At 56.9% G+C, this 18,827-nt stretch overlaps 1 protein-coding gene across 4 annotated transcripts in view; it reads left to right on the top strand.

Moving 5' to 3' along the window:
- ARHGAP26 (Rho GTPase activating protein 26) overlaps positions 1-18,827 on the top strand; it is a 158,869-nt gene that overhangs the window by 13,912 nt on the left and 126,130 nt on the right. For 3 of the 4 annotated variants that reach the window (XM_076350460.1, XM_076350459.1, XM_076350462.1), the window contains exons 2-6: positions 11,452-11,547; positions 12,582-12,643; positions 13,138-13,209; positions 14,501-14,602; positions 18,103-18,213. In XM_076350460.1, coding sequence (XP_076206575.1) covers positions 11,452-11,547; positions 12,582-12,643; positions 13,138-13,209; positions 14,501-14,602; positions 18,103-18,213 — 443 coding nt within the window. Of the gene's footprint in view, positions 1-10,443; positions 10,474-11,451; positions 11,548-12,581; positions 12,644-13,137; positions 13,210-14,500; positions 14,603-18,102; positions 18,214-18,827 lie in introns of those variants that run through there. The other variant, XM_076350461.1, reaches the window with a different exon arrangement.

The raw sequence follows: 18,827 nt of genomic DNA, 5'->3' as shown, positions 1-18,827 counted from the left end.
ATCAGGGCTGGATCCAGGTGATAGAAGCGGGGGCAGAAGGGCGAGGGCTCTGATTAACCATCAGCTTCCTCAAACCAGGAGGCGGCCGTTGGAAGTAGAAGAGCGGCCGGAGCAGCCCGAGTCAAAGGAAGCAGCTTCTCACCTCCTGCGCTGTTGGGGGCCCGAGCCCCCGCCGCAGGATGTCACGCCGGGCTGAGCAACGCCGGCGGGCTTGCGGGGTTGCCAGCAGCCTGAATTCCAGTCGCTACCACGGGCTTTTTTTGAGCGGGTTACCAAAACATGCGTTGCACGTTTGGACCATTTCTAGCACAGGTGATGGGAGGAGCAGGCAGGAGCCTGCGGTGCCTCATGCATCCGCGACCAGATGTTTCTGAGAGTCCCATGCAGCTCTTATCTCCCTGAAGCTGTTTTTACTGATTTTAAAGTTTTCTGTAAAGTGGGGTCTCGCTGCCGGGGCTCCAGTGAGCTGGTGCCCGGGGCTGCAGCTGGCCAGCGAGGGCTGAGGTCAGGCTGCTGCCTTCTCTGTGGGGGCTCGCTGCGGGAAAAGGGGCTGCCTTCCCCTGCCCCTCCAAAGTGAGCAGTGGCCCCAGCCCACAAGCCAGGTAGGGACTTCTTGCTTTCTCTTTTTTTTTTTTTTAAAGCTGCCCATTTCTTCCTTGGCACGATCTGCCCAGTGATACACAGGCAAAGTCCACCACTGCCAGCAAACCCTCCTTTTTCCAGCAGCTGGGCTGCTCCCCTTCGCCTTTGAAGGGGGCCGCTGAGGGCAGACGCCTGCAACCTCGGCTGCCATGGTTGCCTTGTGTCCCCAGGACTTGAAACCTCCTCCATCTTCCTAGAAATCCAACTGTCTCTCCGGGAGACCTGACGGTCCTTCCGGCTTGATTTCCCTTGGATGTTCCGTGCCTTTCATTAGGAATCTTGGGAAGCTTTGCAACAATGTCCTGGCCTGGCAAGGCTCCCGGGATAACTCCAAATGTTACTGATTTGGGGGTGGCAAGATGACGTGGCCAGGGTGCTGGGCTGGTGGGCAGCGGGGGGATAATTTTAGGTGTGCAACCAGGCAGTCCTTCCAAGGGCTAACTTTGTTTTTCACAAAGCGCAGAACTTTTATCTCTTAAAATACCATGGAAATAATTCATGTCTTCAGCGTGTTACTCAAATCTGATATGCTATTTGAGCCCAGTCAATAGTCCCATTCATCCTACAATGGGTTCTCTGTCCCTCTGGCAAACATTTTGCCGTATGAAGCCACGTTGAGTGTGTGAAGCGAGGCATACGGTGATGCCTTGGCTGGGCAGCAGTGCAGTGTGCTCCCGTGGTCACAGTAGAAGGCTGAGCAGAAGCTGTGGCACCTCCTGGGTCTTCAATCTTGGGGCCATCTCAGAGAGATTGCTTAATTTTTCTTGCGCTTTAGCCCATCGAGCAGTTTTGGGTTTTTCCCTTGAAGCATGGTTCGTAGGGTATATCTTTTTGTAAACTTTCCATGGTAAAATGAAGTTTTGGGATTTGGGGAGGCGGGATTTGGCCTCCCTGTGTGTGCTGGTGAGATGAGATTCAGTGCTGCATTTTGGCTGGAGGCCATGCATGCGGTAAAGGCACCGAAATGGGGTCTGGGGGTGCTGCGGGGCCACAGCAGCAATGCTTTCCCTGCCTCGGGGGGTCCCGTGTGGGGTGAGCGCAGGGACTGTGCCCATTGCACTGGTCCTTGGGGTCACCTCCCGCTTGGTGTGGTACCCTCAAACCTCAATCTCCGGCACGTGCTGAGCCAGGGCAGCCTTTCTGCAGGGTTTTGTGCACGAACGTGACGGCAGAAGCTGCTGCTGGACGTGGGGTAGTCTCTGCTTGTCTGGTTTTATATATTTACTTGAATGATGAATCAGAGGGGGAACCTGCCAGCAGCTGCAGTCCTGTCCTAAATCACTGATTAACTCCAACCACCCAGCGGAGAAGTTATTTAATAAACAAATCATTGCTAATTATGTATGAAAGCGGCTTGGGGATTGTGCCGGGTCCAGAGGACCGCGGTGTCTTGCAGGAGCGGGGTTTTTGCTGACCTCCACTGGGAAGCGCAAAGAGAGAGGATTTAAACCTCTTGGAACTTCTGAAGCATTTAATGACGCTGCGCCGATGCTCCGTGCCGACCCCAGCAGTGCATGACCTGGGCCCTCTGGGGACTAAATTTTGATGCTGGTGGCTGCGAACGCCGGTTTTCAGGCACAAGGCGCTCACTGCTGGATTCCCCTGCAAACCACGGGGCTGTGGTTCGGTCATCCCAACCTCAGCAGCGTGACAGAGTGCTCGCGTGCGTCTGCGGGCCAGATCCTGTCGTCCGTTCCCAGCTCTGGCCTTTCCCAAACACCATCCATGGACAGCCTTGAGCACCGCAGGGCATTGCATGAGCCCATGGCGGCTTTGCTCTGGCGTTGTGCCTGAAGCCCCAGCTCACTGGGTGGTCGCCGGCAGCGGGTGTTCACTGCGGGGTCAGACACCATATTGCCGCTTTCTAAGCACCCTTGGCGGGCCATAATCCGTCTGTTTTGGCTGCTGATTAGAGCGGCTGTTCACTGGATTACCCGTCCCGGCTGGTCCCTGCTCGCCATGGGGTTGCTCGGTGCCAGCTGCCGCGGCCTGGGGAGGTGCCACCAGGGTGGCTGAGCGGGCTGCGCTGTGCCCTGCTTTCTCTGCAGCCAGACTGGGGGGGTCTCTGCTGGTGACCCCCCAGATCCGCCTTTTCTGGGCTCCTGCATCTGGGCTGTTTTGCAGGACAGATCCTCTGGCTGGATCCTGCCCTGGCATCGGTGGAGGAGGCTCCTGGCAGGCCATCGGGGCGGTGGTGGAGGTGAACCAGCTTTTGCTGCAGCTGCACCCTGTAAGACCCCGCTGTGGCCCCATGGGGAGTGCGGGGTGAGGAGCTGCCCCTTGCTGCTCTGCGTCCTGCTGCAGTTCACCCCCATCCCTTCCCCGGGGCTGGCAGCAGCACAGCTTGCACGCAGCAGCTTGCACGGCGTGGCAGGTTTGCCTCGGGGTCAGCCTGTGGCACCCGTGCATCGCACTGGACCCCTTCCTGGCTGGCTGCCTGCGGGTGATGGTGGAGGCAGCACTGCCTGAAGCTGCGGCTGCGTGTGGGGCGACCCGCTGGGCTGCGAACCCAGGAGCTGTGAGGTGGTGGCACCTGCGCGGTGAGATCCCCGGCAAGCAGCAAGACTGTGCTGCTCTCTTTGCTTGAACTGTTGCTCTGGGATTTGCACTGTTTATGCTGAAGTGTTTCTGTCCGGGAGCTGTCACCGGCTAGCACTGCCTGGGGCTCTGTGCATAGAATCGTAGAACCGTTTAGGTTGGAAAAGACCGTCAAGATCATCGAGTCCAACCATTAACGTAGCACTGCCAAGTCCACCACTAAACCATGTCCCTTAGCACCACATCTACACGTCTTCTAAATACCTCCAGGGATGGCGACTCAACCACTTCCCTGGGCAGCCTGTTCCAATGCTTGACAACCTTTCGGTGAAGAAATCTTTCCTCATGTCCAATCTAAACCTCCCCTGGCGCAACTTGAGGCCGTTTCCTCTCGTCCTATCGCTTGTTACTTGGGAGAAGAGACCGACCCCCACCTCGCTACAACCTCCTGTCAGGGAGTTGTAGAGCGCGATGAGGTCTCCCCTCAGCCTCCTTTTCTCCAGGCTAAACAACCCCAGTTCCCTCAGCCGCTCCTCATCAGACTTGTTCTCCAGACCCCTCACCAGCCTCGTTGCCCTTCTCTGGACACGCTCCAGCACCTCGACGTCCTTCTTGTAGTGAGGGGCCCAAAACTGAACACGGTATTCGAGGTGCGGCCTCACCAGTGCCGAGTACAGGGGCACGATCACTTCCCTGCTCCTGCTGGCCACACCATTTCTGATACAGGCCAGGATGCCATTGGCCTTCTTGGCCGCCTGGGCACACTGCCGGCTCATGTTCAGCCGGCTGTCAACCAGCACCCCCAGGTCCTTTTCCGACAGGCAGCTTTCCAGCCACTCTTCCCCAAGCCTGTAGCGCTGCATGGGGTTGTTGTGGCCGAAGTGCAGGACCCGGCACTTGGCCTTGTTGAACCTCATACAATTGGCCTTGTCCTGTCGATCCAGCCTGTCCAGATCCCTCTGTAGAGCCTTCCTACCCTCGAGCAGATCAACGCTCCCACCCAACTTGTTGTTGTCTGCCAACTGACTGAGGGTGCACTCGATCCCCTTGTCCAGATTGTTGATAAAGATATTGAACAGAGCTGGCCCCAAAACTGAGCCTGGGGAACACCACTTGTGACCAGCCGCCAACTGGATTGAACTCCGTTCACCACAACTCTTTGGGCCAATTTTTTATCCAGCGAAGAGTACGCCCGTCCAAGCCATGAGCAGCCAGTTTCTCCAGGAGAATGCTGTGGGAAACGGTGTCAAAGGCTTTACTAAAGTCTAGGTAGACCACATCCACAGCCTTTCTCTCATCCACTGAGCAGGTCACGTTGTCATAGAAGGAGATCAGGTGAGTCAAGCAGGACCTGCCTTCACAAACCCATGCTGACTGGGCCTGATCGCCTGGTTGTCCTGTACGTGCTGCGTGATGGCACTGAAGACGATCTGCTCCGTAACCTTCCCCGGCACCGAGGTCAGGCTGACAGGCCTGGAGTTCCCTGGATCCTCCTTCCAGCCCTTCTTGTAGATGGGCGTCACATTTGCTAACCTCCAGTCAACTGGGACCTCCCCGGTTAGCCAGGGCTGCTGATAAAGGATGGAAAGTGGCTTGGTGAGCACTTCTGCCAGCTCCCTCCGCACCCTTGGGTGGATCCCATCCAGCCCCATAGACTTGTGTGTGTCTGAGCGGTGTAGCAGGTCGCTAACCGTTTCCCCTTGGATTATGGGGGCTTCATTCTGCTCCCTGCCTTCCAGCTCAGGGGGCTGGGTACCCGGAGAACAACTGGTCTTACTGTTAAAGACTGAGGCAAAGAAGGCATGAAGTACCTCAGCCTTTTCCTCATCCTTTGTCACTATGTTTCCCCCCGCGTCCAATAAAGGGTGGAGGTTCTCCTTAGCCCTCCTTTTGGTGCTAATGTATTTATAGAAACATTTTTTATTGTCTTTTACGGCAGTAGCCAGATTAAGTTCTAGCTGGGCTTTGGCCCTTCTAATTTTCTCCCTGCATGACCTCATGACATCCTTGTAGTCCTCCTGAGTTGCCTGCCCCTTCTTCCAAAGGTCATAACTCTCCGTTTTTTCCTGAGTTCCAGCCAAAGCTGTCTGGCAAGCATGTGTGTGTTATCGCCACAGCCCGGGCAGATGATGTCTGATGACGGTCAGACCTTGCACTTGTGCGGTGTCTGCTGTGTGCAGATCCCAAAGCATTTTGCGGACCCTGAGGCTTCACCTCCATTGTCCCCGGGAGGCAGGACCCGTCATTTTCTCCTGTTGTGCCAAGAGGGGAGCTGCCATGTGGAGGACCGAAGAGGCTTGCCCATATGTCAGCACCCAGTGAGAGCGCTGGGAGCAAGGCCAGGCCTCTTGTCGGCACGCCCCGCGGTGCAGCCGCGAGACTCTCAGTCCCTTTTGTGCACCCATGGGCACACGCTCAGTAAGGAGGGCTGGAGGCATTTTCTTAAAAGATAGCCAGAAAATGGGCCATGAAGTAGATGCAGGTTTTTTTGGAGAAGCTTTAAGGAACTTGTCAAAGCCAGAAGGGGGGAACTGGTGGCTTCTGTCCTTGTGGTTGTCAGTGGGAGTGTGGTCACCTTCCCAGCAAGGGGGCTGGAAACTCACTCGGGGCGGTGGGGCTGCTGGTGCTCCTGGGAGGGGACAGGCAGTGCCACTGCTGGCAGCCAGGCAGAGGTGCCGGCGAGGAGGGGGACAGGCTCTGCGCTGCCAGAGACCCTCCTGTCCCTCTCTGGGGGCTTGCAGGGGATGCGCAGCCTGAGCATGCCGTTCCCTGCCGCGGGGGAAGGAAGGGGCAGGAGTCTCGGTTCCTGTTGTCCAATCGAGCATTAAATATAGGCTATTAAGCAATTTTCTTTGCAGGAAGTATAGAAATACCACTCTGTGTGAGCACACCCTCTGTGAGACACCAAGAGCACTGGAACTTGCCTTGCAGCGTGCAACTGGCCTCATCAGCATCCTTTGCTTTCCTGCTTTGCAGCAGCATTAACCCTTCCTTCCCGGACTTGTCAGCAGGTTGGTCTTTAACTTGAACCGCCTGCAGCGCCCTGCTGCTCCTGCCTCTGTCCTCAGTGCCCCAATAGCACAGCTGAGCCAGAGCTTTTTTTGCTTTTTCCAGCTTAAATAGCAACCTGGCTGCAAAGTCAGCTTTGGGGAGAGCCCCCGCTTTCTGAGCCTGCAGTATAACTTTTTCCCTGGCCGACCTGATCTTTAAAACACGCGCTGCCGGGCTGGGGAGCTGCGCTCCCCAGTGGGCAGCGGGACCGGGCAGCAGGTGGGCAGGAGGGGACGTCTATCTTCTTGATGTCTCGTTTTGATGTGTTATGGTTCCCCTCTGTGTCACGTATCGTTCCCTCCTGTGGTCGCATTTCCCAGCCGTCCATCCCAGCTAGGAAAAGCATGCAAGTGGAGAGGTTGCAATCTTTTCTCAGGGCCTTATGAATTTTTATTTAAGGGAAAAGCTGCCTGCCTGTACGTCTGCCCAGGCTTTCAGTGCACTTTACCTCCGTGGTCCCTTTGGGAAAGCCTGAAAATGTTTTAAACACTGAACACAAAGAGAGGGGGTGATAGGGGTGTTGCACAGAGGTGAGATGTCCAGCTGAGGAATGAAGTTGGGGAAAGAGCTGGAACCCGGTGACCGGGAGAGAGTGGCTCGCGGCAGGGCTTTGGTGCGAGTGACTTCCCCGAAGTGACCAAAGCTCCGCATGCTGAGTCACCCAAACCAGGGACGTGTTAGATCTGACGCCTGCGCCCCGGGGAACGGGGCTGCCCCGTCTCACAGCCGCGTGCCCATGGGGGAGACCTGTGCGTGGGGGCTGCCCCTCCAGCTGCGGACCTGGCTGGGATGGGATCATCCCCGTTGTGCCTGGGGTGCTGTACGCGTGGAGGAGAGTTGTGAAATCACGATGTTTTTCTTCTATAAACGGCCTTTTTCAATAGTTCCAAATTCCTTTGGAAGGGGCTTTTTCTGTAAAAACCAACCACTTCAGTCTCATTGCAGTAACAGCAGCCACTTCCCAGAAAGAAGATTTAACTCTCAATAGCTGAGGAGGAGGAGGAGGTATGCCAGGGTGATCTGGGCGGATGGACAGTGGGAGCGCGAGGTGCTCCCTTGCAGCAGGGCTGCTGCAGGCTGGGGTAACATCGGCTTCAGCTGGGTTTGGAGGGAGCCCCGTTGCCTGGAGGTGTGAGGCTGGGATGGGACCTCAGCCAGCAATTACCCGGCTCCCTGGCTGGTGGAGGGAAGAGGAGAGATGCGGGGTGCCAGGGGAAAAGGAGGCTGACCCCTGAGCCAGGCGTGAGGGAGGAGGGATGGGCAAAGGGGTTAACTGGGGCTGCTTCCAGGTGCAGGCAGCTGCCCTCTGTCCTGCTGGGAGCCTTCCCCCACCCCGCGCTGTTCCTGCGGTGGATGGTGAGGATGCTGAGCGTGTCTCGGCTGTGTGAGGGACGGATGCTGCGGTATTCGGTGACACGCTGCGTGCCCCTGCTCTGACTCTGCAAGCGGTTGCCTCTGCGGTGCACGCTGGGGTAGGACTCTGGGTGCCGGCAGGGCAGGGCTCCGTGAGATGCTCCGTCCCCTGCCGTGGGAGCGGAGTGGTGGCGTTTCAGGATCACAGCCAAAATTGGCTCCTGAACATTTACTAAGAGACTGTTCACAAAAAAACCAAAACTACAGCTCAGGAGTTGTGCAGGGATGGCTCAAGCCGGTGCAGGCAGGGGATCTGCCTCTGGGGTGCTCCCTGCCTGCTGTGGATGCACCCTTCGCACCGCTCAATTTTGCCATGCTGATGGACAAGCGATGCTGGGCACTTTGGGGACGAGCAGTATGTGTCCCCGGCAGCCGGCTGCCTCCTTCTATCTGCAATCGCTGCTCTCCAACTTGCTGCCGGGAAAGACGGGATCAGACCTCAGAGTTCAGCTCCAACTCCCTCCTTGCCGGGACAGGCCCCTGCCGGTACCTCTGCCTTCTGCGAGGTCACGTCTCCTTCCATGTCACTCGTCCCCATCCTCTGCAGTTTTCTCCCCCATTGCACCCACTTCAGGTCATAAACCCTCTTCCAGGAAGGGAAAGTGCTCGGGAAGGGGAGCACTGCTGGGCTGCTCCCCTCAACAGTTGAGCGGGTAACCCTGTATCACAGTAACGAGCCAATATATCACTTTTAAAAGGGCATTTTATTTTGATTATTGGTTGCTGTAGCTACGCAGCTGGACCTCTGGCATGCAGTGCGTGTGCCTGTTTTCTGTCAAGTGGACTTTCCCGAAGGGATCGTCCTGTCCCCGCCAGTCCGGGGGTGTGACTGGGGAGCCGTGGGAGGTGACAATGAGGAGGAGGACTGCGACAGCAACCCCCCCCGCGGGACAGTCAGCCTGAAGAGGGGAAAGGAATGAGTCCTGGACAGGGGGACCGTGGGGCAGGACGGTGATGGTTCCGTGTTGGAGCGGAGGGGAGGACAGGCAGGCACGGCCTGGCTTCAGACAGCATGTGTAGCTGTTACTTGAGCACAGTGTGTATTGACCGGAGATGGTAATTCAGGCGCACTCACCGCGCACTGCGGTGTGCTGGGCAGAGGACCCCAGCTGTGTTAGCACATACACAGGTGCTGCCTTGCAGGTGGGATGGAGATCTGCTTTGCTGCTGCTTGGCCGGTGCCTTCTGCGTGTGGTTTTGTCTCAGATCCTGGGCGCAGGCAGGCACGTGGCTCCACAGTGGCTGCACCCCGGACCCTCTCGAGGCGGCTGCAGCCCTGGAGTGGCCGGGGCCACCGCTTTCCCTCCCGCCCTCCCGGTGTTTCAGCAGCTTGCACAGGGCTGTTTTCACCTCCTGGGATGCCTCTGCCAGACATTGTGCTTTCCTTGCTGCCCCTGGAGATCTTCAGTGCTCTGTGCTGCAGCCGCGGGGTGTGATGGGCACAGGAAAGATTCATCGGCAGCAGGGCTGCAGGCTGCACACCCACATCTGGGCACCCCTGGGCTGGCTGCCACTGCACTGTCCCCGCAGGTGTGTTGCAGCCTCGCTGCTTCTGCCAGCACCTGCGTGTCCCTGGATCCATCCCAGCCTGCCCGGCTCCTGTCCTTGTAGGACCACCATCTGGTGATACCCAGCCCCCAAGCTGGTCGCGTTGCTCAGGCAGAAGGATTTTTCTGGCTTTGTGGTGGTATTCCCTGGTGTTGCGGTTGACTGATGAAGCCAGCCAGAGAACTTGGAAGCAAAACTTTCACAGCCCTTGGCGCAGCCTGGCTGTGACTCATGTACGGGGTCCGGCTGGTTTTACTTGTGCACGAGAGGAAGCAGAAATTTCTGTCAAGCCTTTGTAGGATTTTGGGTTTGCTCGTTCACAGCCCTGGGGAAGAAGGAGCCTCAGGAGCTGAGCTGGCCCACGGATGGGCCACCCTGCTTTCCCCACACACCCCTGCCTGCAGTGCAGCTGGGAGCTTTGGCTGCTTCCACTGGAAGGTTTTTTCCCCAAAATGTAGATGAGAGGTTCAAGCTTTTAGGAAAACAGGATGCCAGGAGTGCAGGTGGGTCTAACAGTGGCACAGGGAGGACAATGGGGCCCCTCCGTGCCGGCTCCTCCCTTGCCCCCAGACATGCGGTGTGGGCGTGGGTCCCCCTCTCTCCTTTCCTGGCCGAGCCTGCTGCTAATTTTAGCATCCGCTTCGCCCCTGCGACTTGGCTGTGTCGTTCAGCGAGCGGCTGCCAGCGATCCTCCTTTATCACTGTCGCACTGGGAATTATCTCCTTCTCCCCCTGCCTCTCCCTCGCCTATTTATAAGTGCTGTGGGCCATTGCTGCTGGGCGCCGCCGGCTCTGAAGGCTTCTTGGCTTCGCCCTGGCTTGTGCCTGGTGGCTGCAGAGCCCCGACCTCCTTGCTCTCAGCAGGGAGGGCTGGCCCTGGCAAGAGGTGCTGCTCGAATGCTGGTGACCTTGCCTGGGGCCAGGGGAGCTCGGTTCCCTCCCGGGGGTTTGCCTCCACGCCGGGGCAGCATCTGACTCAGGGTCCTGCCCAGTCGGTGGTGGGCATGCGGTCTGGTTTGGCTGGGGACGCGACGTGCATAATGCAGGCAGGGTATTGGTGAGGCCACAATGTGCAGCAGGGAGAGCGTGGCTGGTGGCTGACGGTCAGCACGGAGCTGGAGGAGAGGAAGTGGCTCCTTAAGTCATTAACGTCATCTTCATTATTATTCCAGAGGAGGCAGGAGGCTGCCCAGCTCCGGGGACTGGGTTAAAGTCCCCGAGCCCTCCGGGTGCTGCGGCGAGAGAAGAGGGGCTGCTCCGCCACAGCCAGCAGCAGCATGGGTACGTGGAGGAGAGTGGGGTGAGCTGCACCAGTTGTGTGAAGTCAGCCGGGACTGAGTTGTGGGCAGGATTAGCCCCAGGGCTCTAAGCAGAGGCATTAAAGCTGCTGGAGAGCAGCTTTAATGCTTGGAGAAAGCTTTAAATTCTCTTATCCCATAAGGAAAGCAAAATGCTTGAATTCTTTTGTGGTTATCTTTTGGCTGTTGGTGTCTGAGAGGAGGAAATGGCCTTTGTGTGCACACGCATGTTTTCCACCTGTGCTTGGAAAGGAGAAAAAATGCTGAATTTTTGGACTTTGAGTGAAGAATTGCACAGGGGAATTAGCATTACATCTTCCTAATGCTGTCTGCGTGCCTGCAGTCCCTCGCGTTGCTCAAGTACAAGTTCCCCTCCCAGCTGGTGGCCTCGCAGTGCCCGGGAGCTTGTGTGCCTGCATGTGCAGGGTTACGGGGCCGGTTCGAAAAGCCAATCCTGGATCCGCTCAGGTCACTGCAAGTAAGAACTTAATAGGATTCAGATCTCGGAGAGAATCTGCAGATTGGAAAGCAATAAATCTCTGCGTTATTGCCCGTACATGGTGCCTTCGTTCAGCAGGACTGGGAGCCTGTGCAGAGGTGCAGTCTCTTGGGGGGCAGCGTGGGAGCTGCCCCAGCAGTGCCACCCTGCATCACCGTTTGTCACTACCCCGTGGCACTGGGCTTGAGCTCCCGCATGATTCTTACGGTATTTTGAGGTTTCATCTCCTGTAGTATATTTTGGTGGGTGCTGGCCGGGACCCCACAGAGCCCCGTCCCTGGGGTGGGTGCAGGAGAAGGGCAGCACTCTTGGGGGTTCCCTGGCATGGGGGGGGGGGGCCTGTCAGACGGGTCTCCCCATGGGGACTGGCTGGCTAGGATTATGCGTCTGCCTGCATCGTGCTGTGGTGGGCTTTTTCCTTTTCTAACATCTGTGTTTTCCCCTCTCCCGCTCTCTCGGCAGACCTGTCGGCGGCCAAGCGCAAGTTTGCGGACTCCCTCAACGAGTTTAAATTCCGCTGCATAGGCGATGCTGAAACGGATGATGAGATCTGCATAGGTGAGTCCAGGGCGCTGGTGCCGTGAGTAGCCCTGAAGCCATGCTCCAGACCCCTGAGCTGAGCAGGGCATGGGGGAGAGAGACACACACAAGGGTGCCAAGGAGCCCGGGAATTTGTCTGGGTGCTTTCCTGCTCTCTGGAAATGGCATATTTCTCCTGGTTCAACATCAGCAAAGCCTTCCCAAGGAAATCAATTGTTGCTTCTTGGCCTAAATCTAGTCCTGCCAGATAGGAAAGGAAGAAGATTGCCCATGTCTGAAACCATCTAGATTATCCGGCCCTTTCCCATTGGAGAGCAGGGATCTGGAGATGTGGCCATGGCAAAATACACTGCAAGGGGCTATAGCTGAAGGAGAGGAGCAGCAGCCTCGCTGCCGGCTGCAGGAGCGAAGAACCCAGCAGGCACCCACTGTGCCGACAGCAGCCAGCAGTGCAGAGTCTGGCAGTGCTCTCCCAGCCGTAGCCTGGTTCCACCATGGAGCTTCTCATGGCGTAGGGCAGCAGCTTCGGCCCTTCACTTCATGTTATCCTGATTCTGCCCCAGCTGAACTTTTAGAGCTTATTGTGCGCATCATCTGGAGCCAGGAGAGCAAATGAGCTTTAGCCCTGATTTAACTTCACTTATTTATTTGTGCCCAGTCTCTCAGCAAAAATAGCTTTCTTATCCAAGTCCCCTTGCTGCGATGCACATGCTGGTGAGCTGCCACTCGTGCACCGAGCATGGCTGGGGCCAGTGCTGAGCCATAGGGCTGATGAGCAACTGGCTGTTGGGTAGGGCAGGTTCGAGATGAAGGTGTGGTGTTTCTCTCTGGAGGAGGGAACATGGTGCTGGGGATGCTATGCTACCAGTTACTTTTGTAGGCAACTGGAAGCCTTTCTGAGGAGAGAGCAAAGATGATAAAAAACCCCAAGCAACCAACTCCCAAGGCCCCCAAAACACAGCAAACAAAAGGCCCCTGTTCAGTCTCTCTCTTAATTTAAAAAGAAAATAATATGTTGTTAAGTGCTGACTGTGTGGGTGTGTCCCTTCCAGCCAAGTCTCTGCAGGAGTTCGCCACGGTGCTGCGGAACCTGGAGGACGAGCGGATGCGCATGGTATGGCCCCATCTACCGGGGGCTGGGTGGGTGGTGGCACTGCTGCTGCCGCTGGCAGCGCTGCGCACGGTGGGTGGTGTGGCACCCGGGGCACCGTGGCGTGCAGTGGAAACCCCTTCCCTCGCCCAGGGCAGAGCTGCAGGGGAGAGCAGAGGGAGGGGAGTGTGAACTTGGCGGGGGGGCACGCTTGAAGAGCATCAGTAATGGTGTCTTGCTGTTGGAAAATGGCCAGCGCTGGTGCTGGTAGGGCTCACTGGGGTGAGGAGCAGGTTTGGTACAAGCCCCTCAGCCTCCCCTGGGTCCTCAGCCAGCGCAGAGCTGGAGTGGGTGAAGTGTGCGGGTTTCTGTGGGCTGCAGGAGGGTTTCCATGGGAAAGGCTGTTGAGTGGCTTGGGTGTCTGGGGCTGAGCTGGGCAAAAGGGCTGCGCCAGCCCGGCTGGGGCTGGGGCGGGAGCATGGAGGCAGCAGGTGAGTTGTGGCCGTCTTTGCCCATAGATCGAGAACGCCAGCGAGGTGCTGATCACGCCACTGGAGAAATTTCGCAAGGAGCAGATCGGGGCTGCTAAGGTAGGCTGCTGCTGCACCAAGCTGCTGTCACCTCTGGGAGCCCCTGCTTGGGCTCAGGAGCAGAGCCCAGAGCCGTGTGGCAATGGCCGTGCCGGGACCTGGCGTGCTGCAGCGATGGGCCCTGCTGGGCATGGGCATGGGAGGAAATGTCTGCGCGCTGCTGCGGGTTTGGAGACGGGGACGATCCAGCTCCTGGGAAAGTGCCTCAATGTTCCCAGTTCACCCACAACCAAGTAACGTGCCAAGGGCTAAAAATCACATGCTAGTTGAAGCGAACTTTTTTTTTCTTCCTCCAAACCAGAATTAGTATTTTCTTAGAGGGGTTCCCAGTCGCCTGAGCCCCCCAGTCTGCGCTGCCCACCCTGGTGTGTCGCTGGGCAGCTGCATGGGAATTTGGACGGCTTCTGGCAGGACAGGCGAGCCCAGGGAAGCACCGGTGTGGCTGAGGGCAGCTGTGAAACAGCCTGGCCCCCCCCCCTTTCTTTCCTGCCTTTGTTCTGAAATTAAACCGCTGTCTGCGGCTCTCCTGTTGTTATAACAACCTGCTGCTGCCTGCAAGAAGCACATGCCAGCCCGGCGGGGCCGTGTTTGCGTGGCAGCGGTGTGCCCAGCTCCCCGCTGGCACAGAAGCCGTGGCGGCACCATGGTGTAGCCCAGCCCGGCCAGGCTGTCCTGGTTCGTGCAGCTAAAAAAAAAAAGACAAAAAAGGGGTGCTTCAGAAAGGAGCTGGTTATTAGCAGTTGTCAGTGGTGGATTTCGTACTGGCATGTCGGGGCGGTGAGGCTGGGATGAGAGGTACAAAAGAAAAGTTAAGGTTGACATCCTCCTTTAATGCTCCTGCCACAAATAGCCAAATTACTGTGTCATCGTCCTGAGTGACACATAGGATAAGCCATTGCGAGGGGTGGCAGGGTGGGATGTGAAATTGTGACGATATGCTGGTTAGCTGGTTAGCAAGCATTTTCCTCGCTGTGTTGTCTTTGGGCCAGCCCTGGACCTGGATGTTTTACTGAGCCTTGGGCTCTGGGAATAGAGGAGGGGCTCCCCCAAGTCTCGGATTTTGGCAGCACAAGCTGCTTTCCTGTAGCTGCCCGATGGTCATGGATAAAAGCAGCTTTGCCCGCTTCCAGCTGATGCCCCTTGGCCTTGGTCCCATCTCGTGCTGTGCAGAAGGGGGTTAGCTCTGGCCCGGGACTCGCAGTCCTGCACGAGGCTGTAGGAATGCCCTGGATCCTCACAGCTGCCCCAGTGCCGTGGTGTTCAGCATCACACTTTTTGTTCTATTTTGTAGGATGCCAAAAAGAAATATGACAAGGAGACGGAGAAGTATTGTGGTGTCCTAGAAAAGCACTTAAACTTGTCTTCTAAGAAGAAAGAATCCCAGCTTCAGGAGGTGAGAGTTCCATGTCTAGCAGTAACTGTGGTGAGCTTTTTGAATGCTTTACACAGCTTATAACATTGGTTTTCCTGGCTGTAAAATCAGAGAGATCCCAAAATGGATAGCAATCAAAAAGGAGAGAGAGTTTATAATTAAAGAGTGCAACAGAAAGGAACTGGTTCTGTTGCAGGTTTCCCTTGTGCCAGCACAAATCACGGATGTCTAGTTCCCTTCTCTGAAAGTGGCTGCACTGGCTTTGGGCTTCATGGGAGGAGTGATCAGGCTTAGTGCTTTTAAAGTACTTTAGGAGCCTATTACTGACTCGGCACGTAGTTAGCTGCTGTGCCAAATGCTCTTACTGGATGAGTACGCTGAGTTTTCAATCACTTCTTCTAAGTTTGGAATTCCCTGCACTGGCCCAGGGCTGGGTTGGTCCCTGCAGGATGCACGTCCTTGCTTTTGGGCATGATGCTGGTGTGTCGCTGAGCCGTTTCTGGGGGAATCGATGGGCACAGGTTGTGGCTCCTGCACTGGGATAGCTCAGGTGGTGTTATGGTGCCCAGCAGAGTTGAGGACTCAAGAGAGTAGATACATCTGTGGCACAAATAATCATCTTCCACCAATCATGGTTGAAGAGGGGTAAAAATGAGGGTTGACATGCCTGCAAGCCAGCTTTGTCCTTGCATAGGTGTTCTGGGTTTGTAAATAACTTACCATGTGGGAGCACCCATATGTCCCAGAAGATGGAGAGTCCCATTCTCATGGCTTTTAAATAACCTTTTAAACCTCTGTTTTAGTTCGTGTTTGAAATACTACTTTGAGACACAGGAGTGGAAGGATTTCTTTCTGGGGAGGGAAGGAGCCGCTTGTGGCTGTCAGGTTGCAGCATTGACTTCTAGAGGTGTGATCCCATGCCCTGGCCAGAGTATGGCCCTGTGGGGCTGCCCAGGAGCCCGGAGCAGCGGGGCGGTGGGATGCGGGTGGTGGCTGTGTGCGGGATGCTGTGCAGGATGCGGGTGGTGGCTGTGTGCGGGATGCTGTGCGGGGTGCAGGCCCTGGCTGTGTGCGGGATGCTGTGCGGGGTGCAGGCGGTGGCTGTGTGCGGGATGCTGTGCGGGGTGCAGGCGGTGGCTGTGTGCGGGATGCTGTGCGGGGTGCAGGCCCTGGCTGTGTGCGGGATGCTGTGCGGGGTGCAGGCCCTGGCTGTGTGCGGGATGCTGTGCGGGGTGCAGGCGGTGGCTGTGTGCGGGATGCGGTGCGGGGTGCAGGCCCTGGCTGTGTGCGGGATGCTGTGCGGGGTGCAGGCCCTGGCTGTGTGCGGGATGCGGTGCGGGGTGCAGGCCCTGGCTGTGTGCGGGATGCGGTGCGGGGTGCAGGCCCTGGCTGTGTGCGGGATGCGGTGCGGGGTGCAGGCCCTGGCTGTGTGCGGGATGCGGTGTGGGGTGCAGGCGGTAGCTGTGTGTGGGATGCGGTGTGGGGTGCAGGCGGTAGCTGTGTGCAGGATGCGGTGCTGGGTGCAGGCGGTGGCTGTGTGCGGGATGCTGTGCAGGATGCGGGTGGTGGCTGTGTGCGGGATGCGGTGCGGGGTGCAGGCCCTGGCTGTGTGCGGGATGCGGTGCTGGGTGCAGGCGGTGGCTGCGTGCGGGATGCTGTGTGGGGTGCAGGCCCTGGCCGTGTGTGGGATGCTGTACGGGATGCGGCTGCCGGTGCATGTTGAGCAGCGCTGGCGGCTGGTGCCATCTGCTGGCATTTTCCACCCCGAACTTTGACTTCGGCTTTTGCGGCGAAGGCAGGAGGCTGGAGCCAGCTGGAGCCAGCTCCCAAGTTCAGGTGTTGGGGCTTTTTCCCCTGGGGCACTAGGAAGCATACACTGGTCTTGGTGGCTCGAGCTCCACCGAGGAGGGGGTGCCTTTGAAAGAGCAGTCCAGCGTGTAGGTTGTGAAATGTGGATGTGGCATCCAGCAGCGTGTGGGAGTGCTCGCCCTGTCCGGCACCTCCCCTGGGGCTGCCCGCCGTGGTCCCTGCCTGCCAAGGGGCTTTCTGGGCAGGGGACCGCAACCGCGGCAGAAGTGCATGGGAAAGGTGCTGATGGGATGGTAGCGTTTTAGAAAAGTTAACACCACCCGTTCATGAGCAGTCTGAAGCTTCACTAGATGCCCTGATGTCCTAAGAGAAGAGCGTTTGTGTCCAGGAGATTTAGTATTTTATATTTCCTAACCTCCTCTTGGTGTCTACATCTGGAGGGTGATAGCGGCCACATGTGCAACTGCTGCGGCGAGGTGGGGAGAGGAGGAAACCATGGGAATTCTATTCTGCTTTGGCTGTTGACCAATTAAATAACACACAGAGTCTAATCTGCCGTTAAACTCCTGGCAAAGTTATTTGATTGCATCATATTTTCTGCTTTTCAGAACTCAGTTTGCTAAATACCTCAGCCTGCTCACCATGGGCACACAGCACAAATGCTGGTGGCAGGTCATGGGGAAAATGGGCCATTTCACAGCTGTGTCACACACAAAATCAGGAGTAAGCTGCTGTTCAAATGCAAGCAGGTATTTGCCAGCTGGGTTTTGCAGAGTGCGGGAGCGGCCTTATGTCCAGCCCTGATGGGATGTATGGTACAGCATATCCTCCTCCCTGGAGGTCCGGCTCTGCCCTGGGCACAGCGAGGGTCACGCTGGCAAGGGCACCCCGTCATCCTCAGTCGGGACAGAGGAATTTGCCTCCTGTTGAGCAGTGACTCGATGGCGGCTTGTGTTGGGGGTGAGCCTCTTCAACCAGCTGAGTTTACTGGCGCTGAGGTCAGAGGGATGGTGGGTCACCCAGACCGACCTCCCTGTGGGCACCGCTGGCATTGGTGACGCCCAGGTTGCTCTACACAAAGTGTCGCTTGCAAATGTAGCAGCAATGTGTGCTGGGGATGGCAGCCCGGGGATACCCGTGTCCCTCACCCCGCTTCCAGTGCAACAGCTCTGCTCCACATGCATGGCAAGGTTATTTTTACGCGCTGGGGTTGGGCCATATCCCTATTTTTGCTCACTTGGGCATTACCTGCAAAGCAGAGGGGATTTGCTGTCTGCTGATCCACTGAAGTGACATGCTTGCTGGAGAGGGTGGTGGGGCACGTGGACTGCCCGGTTCGGCCCCAGGATGCTTCGGGCAGTCTCCCGTTGTGGTGCTTTCCAGAAAGTGGAGAATTGCCTTTTATTGTCAAGTATGCAGCAACTTCTCATTTTTCTCGCTTCTAATGCGTGCTTTTCTACACAGCTGTCAGGGAGGTGAGAACATGAGTCATCAAAAACATTTTTTTCAGCTGAAGAAAGAGCCTGTTCATGTGAATCAGGTTTATATTTAATCGCTGTGCCATCTGTCCAGCCCTGGACTGGGGTCTGAAGCTGAATTTGTTCTGCATGGGCAAGTTCCCATTAGACCCAGATGTCCTCTAGTCACAAGGCCAAGTGGTCCCACTCTGTAGTGACTTTGTATTTCCTCTTTAATCTCTCTGGCGCTTGCAGGCAGACAGCCAGGTGGACCTGGTTCGGCAGCATTTCTACGAAGTCTCCCTGGAGTATGTCTTCAAGGTGCAAGAGGTCCAGGAGAGGAAGATGTTTGAGTTCGTGGAACCTGTAAGTGAGTGCTCAAGCTGCCTCAGCCTGCAAAAAATGGGGGAGCAGGGGCTTGGGGAGAGCGGGGCTGCGGCCCGCAGATCTCGAAGGGAGATCTGGAGGGAGAAAGCACCCGTGTGAACTCCGGGGCGCGGCGCCATTAGCTCAGCGGCCACGTGCATGCCAGAAACATTCCATTTTTGATTCTGCGGACATCTCTGTCGTGGTGGGCTGAACTGTGGGGCCTGCCGGCAATTAAAAGAAAAATAGGCTTGATTGGGGAAAAAAACAAACCTGTAACGTTCACAAGGGAAAATGAGTGCAGGAGTGACAGAAATAGAAAAAAAAAAAGAGTTTTCTAAGGTCTGCCTTTGCTCAGGTGCTAAGTCCTTTAAAGCTCCTCTGGGAAGTGCCAAACCTCCCTGGCTCTTTGCAAAGGTAATTCCTGCTGAGAGAAGAGTAACTCGGGGTTGGGAGAGGCACAACGCAGGGAATGGCAGCGTGCTGCCTGCTCTTCCTCCTGGCTCCTTCCTACACCTGCTGGCTCTGCTCTCAGTGACCCCAGGGCTTCAGTGATGCAGGGAGCGGGGACAGAGGGGGCGAGGGGTCCTGGTGCGGGGGCTTGGCTTGGCTTT

This window comes from Aptenodytes patagonicus, chromosome 12, assembly GCF_965638725.1.
Source record: "Aptenodytes patagonicus chromosome 12, bAptPat1.pri.cur, whole genome shotgun sequence".
NCBI classification, from domain to species: Eukaryota; Metazoa; Chordata; class Aves; order Sphenisciformes; family Spheniscidae; genus Aptenodytes; species Aptenodytes patagonicus.
The sequence above is the reverse complement of the archived record's forward strand: the minus strand, read 5'-3'. Positions and strand labels throughout refer to the sequence as shown.